Consider the following 8,495-nt stretch of genomic DNA (forward strand, 5'->3'; position numbering starts at 1 on the left):
ATACCAACAATACCATGTTCCCATGCATAATGTAAAAAACCCTAAAATATACCTATCATACAACAACATTATATTAACCTTAAAATATGACAGAGAAACAAAAAAACCAAAAAAAAAAACTAAACATCAAAATAATATAGGATAAATAATAATAAACAGATAACATAGAACGAAGAACAAAGAACATGATTATTTATAACTCAATTGCACAACAGAACTCTTAAACCCTACAGTTGGTGTACTATTCATCATCGTTTGGTGCAACAACCATCACAAAAAGCTATAACATTATTGTTGCTAATGTTGGTAGAACCACTAGAAGAGAACCGTTTACGTGGTCCTCATATTGGGTTACAAAGACTTCGATTGCCCTTCAAAGCGTAAGAAACACTGATGTCATCATCGTTTTTGTCATTGACATTAATTGTTTGTTGATTTTTTATACTGTGCTCACACTCAAATTTCTAGAGTTTTTTCGCTCATAACAGAGGCTAAACGAGAGAAGAAAATGAAGAGATCTGGATTGATTTTCTTTAAATTGTGTTTGAAACTTTGGAGGGCACGTGTTGCAGGATGATTCGTCCACAAACAAAAAAATTTGTTATTTTAAAAGCATTTTTTTCCCGTGCAGAGGCGAAATTACTTATCCACCCTCCACATGTCTTACATATATTTGTTGCTTCATTCTAAACAAGTCCATAACCGTTGATTTCTATGAAAATTTTTTTGGACCGTTGATTATATTTAAATTATGGCACATTTATTGTGCTGACATACATGCCTAGGAAAGAGCCGTCAATTTCTTTTTTCCTTTGTCCGCTTTTCCCACTGCGTGTCCAATAAACTTGAACCAAAGGGCCACCCCTGCAAGCAAAAGCCCCCTTCATGCCACGCAGAATGAATAAATTGTTGCGTTACCTGGTGAAGCGCAACAAAACAGCGTCTTTCGTTTTTCCAAGGCTCCACGCGTTAGCGCCAAGAGGGTTAGCACGTAAATATCCTCACCCACATTAATTTCGCCACAAAATTTTTGTTTCAAAAAAAGATTTTTTTTTCTTTTTTTTTTTAATCAAACTAATTTAATCAACTAAAATACTTTTTTTGCTAATAGAAGTCATTAACAGAGTTGATTTGTAGGTGAGAATTTATATTTTCAATAATTAACGTGTAAAAAAGCTAAATATACATCAAACCTTAGGTGGGAAATAAACTTTAGGCCTATTTAAAATTAAGAATGGGAACAAGCCCTACAAGTTTGGCCATACTCATGCTGAGATTCGCCTTTATTGGTTATAGTAGGGAGAATAAGCTGGATTTAGGAATGTTTTAATACTCTCCAGCTTAAATTAGCTTTATTCCTAATTTAATATTAAAATTTATTCTATTTTTATAATAACGCATGAAGATATATTGCTAATAAAATGTTTATAATAGAAAATGTTAATAACTATAAAATGTATTTATATTTTTTTAAAACTATTTTAAAAGAATCTCTTTCTTGGAATTTTAGCATATATTTCCCAAACCAACAGTGAAATAGAAAAGTATGCAGAAACGGGTTATAGTATGCATAATTTTTTTTAAGATTGTAACAAATTGTGAGATAATTGCTTTTATTTAATATATTAATACTAAATGGTAACATTTTATTCAATTAGAATGCTATTTATTTATTAATGTGTTATTATTTGATTAAATATTTTTTTGTCTTTAATGTTATTTATACAATATATAAATTAGTTTGGCCAAAAGGCTTATTTCCACCCAAGGTTTAATACAAACCCAAACTTCCATCCACTAATTTTTAAAAATTTAAATACCCACCATCTATTAAATTTCACTGTTACTGTTACGGGTAAAATTGTTATTTAAATATTTTATTTAAAGAGAAAAATTTTATCTCCTTTTTTTTATCTTAGTTTTGAAAACTCACAATTCTACTTTACCCTCATATTTCTTAGGTTTAAAAGCTGATTTTTTTTTCCCCAAACCTAGGATTTGCAATTCCCATTCGCACCCATCCATATGAAAAATCTCAATTTCAACCCCCTTTCATTTTCAACTTTCTACACATGTTGGTGACCTTCTTTGGCCAATTTCTCTGCCCAAGACTGTGCCTCCCTTCCCCTCCTATGTCAGCCCAACTCTCTCTCCAATGAAGTCTCTTTCCCTCAACCAGATCACAATATGATAGCTCTCCTTGTCGTTCTACAACTTTCATCTATCACCGATGTCGCATGTCACTCACATCTCTTCATCCACTCTTGAGATGTCTAGACGCATTCCCTCGAGGATCTTTCATTAACGATAGAGGCGATGCCTTTGTCTCCAGAGATGAAGATGCAACTTCATCCAAAGATGAAGACGTTGGCCAGGAGAGAAATGGGAGGGAGATAGATGTCAATAGCTTAGAATAGATTGATGAGATGTCAAAGTTAGAGGGAAAAGGTCATCAACGACAACCTAAAAACTTAATTTGAAGTAGGTTGAAACTGAGGATTTTCATGAAACTGAGGATTTTCATAAGACTGAGGGGTGACTGTGAATGGGAAAATACGAAAGTTGCAAACCCTAGACTTAGGGAAAAAAAGTTAATTTTTAAACCTATGAAATATGAGGATAGAGAGGAAATTGTGAATTTTAAAACTAAAGTGAAAAAATAAAATAATTTTTTTTAAATAAAATCTCTAAATAACAATTTTACCTTTAACAATAACAGTGAAATTTAACAAATAAAGAAGTATTTAAATTTTTAAAAATTAACAAATGAAAGTTTGGGTTTACACTAAACTTTGGATGGGGATAAGTCTTTTGGCCTATTAGTTTTATAAAACATTTTCATCTCATCTACTCAAATAAACAAAGAATATAGAATAAGATTGGGATAACACTCCATTTAAGGGACCCCATCCTCCTCGCTCTAATAATTGGGAAATTAAAGTAGAGAGTAAGAACCAAAATTTATAGTGAAATAGGGAATGGAAGCAAACAATCTCTTCGCCTTCAACCCTAACCGTGGCCCACCATGCCCCATCAGCATCCCTATTTTTGTCTTATGGATTGGACATTAGAAGGAAGAAGAACAAAAGCCACAAAGGAAATCACAATCATTATGTTCAATTCCTCCTTAACCATTAAAGTAGCTCGTCACCCAAGTTCATTCTATCAACTTCAATATGATCAATTTCATCGCATCCAATCATAATAAAGGTGATAAATATGATTTAGTGATGTAGATGTAAATGTATAAATCCCCACGCTCAATTCTAACAACCACTTGCTTTGTTTTGTTTCAATTTCAATACATGCGAGATGTGCCCATTCTACCCCATCCACTACAAAACAATTGACAATTTGCATCAAAATTCGCCACCATTTCTTTATAATCAGTGATAAATAATATTAATTTAAGCTATGACTATTTTCCACCCAAGGTTTGATAAACAACAAATTCTCATGCTTTAAGTTTGAAATTATCAATTTTACACTCATCTATTAAATTTATTGAAAAAAACTGTCAATTTTTTAAATAAAATTGTTAAAAACTCAAATTAAATAACATTTTGGCCTCAAAATTTTATTAAATATATGGTGCTTCTAATTTATATTAATTTCAATTGAAAATAATAAAAAAATACATTGAAAATTAATTGTGATTAATCATATTCATTATTGACGACATCAAGGATAGCATCAATCAATGCAATTTTAGTTTAAATCAAACCAAATTGATATGATTAGACTGAAGTCGCATAAATTTGATGTAATTTCAACTAATATTACATCAATTAGTGTGATTCTAGATTTCATTGGCTGTAATTAATTTTTTAATTTATTTAAGATAAAATAAAATTAAAGGTGAAAAAATAAATTATTTAATGTTAAAATGTAATTTATTTATATTATTACGGTTGTAATTAATATCATATTATAATATTTAATAAAATAACATTAGTACCTTTTAACAGTTAAAACTGCCAATTAACTTTGCGGACGGATAGAAAAAGACTTTTTGTGGGGTGGCCATTTAAGTGAGATAAAACTTAAATGGATTCTAAAAAGTTTATAAAAATTAATTAGAATTAGTTATTTTGAAATAATATAAAATATTATTTACTTGGAAAACTTTGACGTTAAGAATCTTTTTTAACGTATTCCTCTGATTATTATAGTGTATAATTATTATAATAATCTGGTGATGACGAACGGCATAAGATTCAATTACCAAATATATATGTATATATAGAGCCCACCTTCTAATGGAAAAAGAATGAGAACAATAAAAAGGAAAGCCGAAGGACTTGGGAGTGCTTTGGGGAACCCATTTCTTTCCTGCCTTTAATATGTATGTTGTAACCAATAAAAAACAAAACCCATTGCATAAAATATGATATAATTTTGTAATTAAGCACATAAATTCAGAGTTACTCTCCCTTTTGTATGTGCTTCCTATTAGTGCTAATATTTTGTAGTTTGTTTTATTTGATTTTATAGGGATTGCAATTGGTCAAACTTATCTTTTGGGATTGTGATTCCCATCCCTTTCATTCCTTTGCACAAAACCAAAGAAATGAAATTGCGAATTGATAAAGAAGGGTTAATAGTATTAATATATTATAAACAAGCAAACCCATTTCATTATTTGCAGCCCCTTGTCTTACTCTAAACAGTAAACCCCTGTTCTGCTTTTTCCAAATAAATCAAATTCAACGCAAATTATTAATAAAAAAAGGCAGGTTCCATTTTCTCTCTTGTCAAACTTTTTATTGCTTACTTCTCTGCCTTTTAAGGAATCTCTTTTTCCAATCTAATTAAAATCTCACCCTCCTATTCATCTGCCAGCTCATTGCTTTACCCTCAAGCACTTCTTTTCCAATTCTATATTCAAAACAAAATACCCAAAAAAAATTTTCACGTACAGATAAAAACTATTAAAATATGGACTTTGGATCCACATTTTATGAACTTAAATTAACAACAGACGATAGACGGGTTAGTATTACCTGTCTAACAGGGCATTGAAAACAAGAGTAGCTTAATAATGACAATCGTTCACCCGCTGGCACGTTAATTTTGAGTATGAAACCAAAAAATAACTAGTAGTTAACCTACCACACGCTTTATCCAATAACTAGTCCTCCCCACGATCATCTTCCCAGTCTACACGCCAAAAGCTTTATGCGTTAATTCATAGGCAGGTCAGGTTAAGGACACGTCAAATATATACTTGATAGAAGCAAGCAAGGGACATTGACCTTCCGCTCATTTTTCCGGGTTCTGAAAAACGAAACAAACGAACAACGGAAACTAAAAAATTGAATTGATTTTCAATTCTGTGCTTGTATTCACTAGAGATTTATAATTTTTTTCTTCTCCTTTAAACTTCCATCTCATCTGCATCCAATTTTTACCCTTCGATTTTCTCATCATCCAAACACATGCATTCATGCACTCAGAACGGCATAATATGACTAGTTTTCGTATCATAACTGGACAAACAAGTTACCTTATAATACATCCGAAATATCTTCAACAAATCCCCGCTCATTTGCCTCACTCCCGGCGAGCAATTACTCTGCATCACCATCAAAATCTTCGTCAAACCGCTCCCCGCCGTCACCGCTTCCTGCGCCCGCTGATCTCTAAACAAATAGCACACACTCCACACTATCGTCACCGCGTGCTCCGTTGCTACACTCGATACTTTCAGCATTTTCTGAACAATCGCTTGCATCAGATTAGAATCGTTACATATCTCCGCTCTCCCTTGCTTGCTGTAACAAAAAGTTTCTATTAATTTCAAAACCTTCTCCGTCGTCGAAACAGTAACGTTTCCGTCCGTTATGAGTTTCTTCAGCTCTGGTATGAGTTTGTAGTTTGTTATTAACTTTGACTTCACGCGTTTGGGTACTGAAATTGAAACTAAACAAGATAAACAGGCGCCAATTAGTGGTTGATCTGCACCGTTTGAAGTTAATATGTGTTTGAGTTCCGATAATAATCCTTCTCTTTCGGCGATTAAAAGCTTCGATTCGGCGTCTACGGCAATGAATTCGAGGATTTTGAGCGAATCAATTTTTAAATCTACGTTTTGTTCTTGTTTCAAAGCGTGAAAGAGCGAAGTCAAGCTATCTTGATGTTTCTTCAACATTAAGTTCATCAAATGTTCTTGATCGTCAATTTTGTTCAAAATCAACGCCAAAACCCTAACTACTTGCTCCAAAATGTTCTTATCTTTAACTATAATCAAAATCTCAACCAGCAAGACGACGAAGCCGTCCATCTCCGCGAGAAACTTCTTGTTCTCGTCAGATTCTCCCGCGAAGGAGATTATCTTGGAGAAATTTTCTGCGAAATCTTCATTTTTTATATCCGTCACATTGACGATGTCCTTAACTTGATCTTGACAGATGACTAAATTCTCCAACTCGGTTGAGCGGACTCGGTGCTGCTGCACGGAGTCAGACCAGACGTGGATGAGACGTTGTAACGTACGGTTCGGAACAAACTCCTTGCTTTGAAGGACCTGCATCGTCGCCGGACACGTGTTGCTGCCGCTGTCTAACCACCGCTGGATGCTATCTCGATCGTAGGTTACGCCCGTACAGAGACTGACAGGAGATTTCATGACGTCAAGTGAAATCGGACACCTGAAGAAACTAGGAACCGTAGTGTACAAATCATCCCTAACCATTTTTTCTCTCATTTTGGCCCGTTTGGCCGGGCGGAAATTTCAGAGAGAAGAAACTAAAAGAAAATCCACGGAAAAATGAAAAATTAAAATTAAAATCCGAGGTGTAGCTGTGTCAGGTGGTGGACGGGAAGAGACGGAAGTGGTGGTGGGTTTAAAGACGAAAGAGAAAAATAGTCAAAGGTATGCTGACTTGATCATTTTCTTTATTATTATTTTTTTTTTATAATGCTCTTCGCACTTTTGGTCTTTGGTCAAACTATCATTTTTAAAAAAATATGTTTTTCTTTAACTTCCGTCCGAATATGATGCACTTTTTGAATTTACGTAATCGAATAAAATCCGTTAGATGAAAAAGCAAAAACATGATAGACGGTTAGGATGGGAGAGAGGAGGAGACATAAATTCACGTGGGGGAAAGTGAGGGTAGGATGATTGATAATAAATTAACATAATAAGGAGGGGAACGTGGGGTGGGGTCCAGGGAGCAATGAGACTGGGACCCGCAGAGGGTTCGTTTGGTCGGTCCGGTCCGGTTACATCATTTGTACTGTATACGTAGAAGACGCAGAAGTGCAGAGGAAGGGGAGGGTCATGAGATGACTGATGGATATGATATTTCATTATTATGTTAATTGCATTTAATAGTATTAAATAAATTTAATTGAGAGAGACTAACATCTCCACCACTAATATGAAAGATTTTTGAAATAATTATTGTTATAAAGCAACGTGTGGAACCCATAAAATATATGCAAAATAAAAATTATATCAAGGGCCTTGACATCACAAATAATAATAATAATAATAATAATTTCATCTTTTTTTTAACGGAGAAATGAAGTGCTTAAAAAGTTAAAAATAAAACTGGTAGCTGAATCTGAAGCAAGCATGAATGGGGACGATCGTTCACTTCCTTCAATTAAATTCACCTTCATAAATTATCTTCAAAACATCCATCATTGCAATTCCACCGAAAGTTTCCATTTCCATATTCTACAATGGATTTTTAACAATCATCTGGCAAGTTATTGACTTTTCCTCTTTTTAATTTAACTCTAGAGAAGAGAAGAGAAGAGAAGAGAAGAGACGAGAGGCATTAATTAACCAGATCATTACAATTTTGGGCATGAATCACGTAGGTAGGAAATAGAAGCAATGATAAAGACACGAGTGTAGATTACGACGTCGTGTTATGATTGTAACAATCATATTTCAAAGTCAATAACTTGCCAGCCGACCCAACACTAAAGTCCAATTTGGTCGGTTTCTTTCTCACCTTCTTTACGGCAATTAATCAATATCAATGTATTTGCTTGCTTCACTTGTTTTGTTCATAGTCAATTATAGGAAAACTTAGCATTCCATTTTCTTCAAATTTGTCTTCTAAGCTTCAGTCATTATCATATTGTTTCGTGGGTTATAGGTAAGTGAAAGGTTTCACAAATCTTATTGTTATGGGAATTTATCATGTGTCCGTGTAGTAAAAAGGTGAGTGTGCATGTACATATATATATATATACACACACACACACACACACACATCATAAATATACATGTTAAATTATCAAGAATGTCTTATGATGGATTGTTTTTGTTATTCTTTTATGCCTCGACAACATTATTCCAATTTGATTTTCATATAAAAGATTACAAAATCAAATTGAAGACGGCTTCGCACATACATACATTCTTGACTTAAATTCCTCTTAGTCATACTATATTATAAAAAATAAATATTTTTTTTTCTTTTGTAACTATTCATCCACTTGCCTGTCACATTTAACTATACATTTTCATCAAT

General features: G+C 33.3%; 1 protein-coding gene and 1 long non-coding RNA gene across 4 annotated transcripts; one reads left to right on the forward strand and one right to left on the reverse strand.

Moving 5' to 3' along the window:
- Window positions 1-4,583: 4,583 nt before the first annotated feature.
- LOC123211951 (U-box domain-containing protein 27-like) lies at window positions 4,584-6,858 on the reverse strand. 3 transcript variants are annotated; one of them, XR_006501489.1, is made up of 3 exons: window positions 5,507-6,858; window positions 5,004-5,160; window positions 4,584-4,878 (listed from the first exon to the last, which is right to left on the reverse strand). XR_006501489.1 is itself a non-coding variant. In XM_044630942.1 (2 exons), the coding sequence occupies exons 1-2, from the start codon at window positions 6,704-6,706 to the stop codon at window positions 5,104-5,106; spliced, it is 1,257 nt and encodes a 418-aa protein (XP_044486877.1). In that variant the 5' UTR covers window positions 6,707-6,858; the 3' UTR covers window positions 4,584-5,103. The 3 variants fall into 3 exon arrangements, 2 of the variants coding, with proteins under 2 accessions (XP_044486877.1, XP_044486888.1); XM_044630942.1 differs by having other exon boundaries at window positions 4,584-5,160; XM_044630953.1 differs by having other exon boundaries at window positions 4,584-5,277.
- LOC123211969 lies at window positions 6,750-8,262 on the forward strand. Its single transcript, XR_006501491.1, has 2 exons — window positions 6,750-6,874; window positions 7,754-8,262. It is a non-coding gene; the product is annotated as an uncharacterized LOC123211969 (long non-coding RNA).
- The last annotated feature ends 233 nt before the right edge of the window (window positions 8,263-8,495 follow it).

Source organism: Mangifera indica, chromosome 1 (genome assembly GCF_011075055.1).
Source record: "Mangifera indica cultivar Alphonso chromosome 1, CATAS_Mindica_2.1, whole genome shotgun sequence".
In the NCBI taxonomy this organism is placed as follows: domain Eukaryota; kingdom Viridiplantae; phylum Streptophyta; class Magnoliopsida; order Sapindales; family Anacardiaceae; genus Mangifera; species Mangifera indica.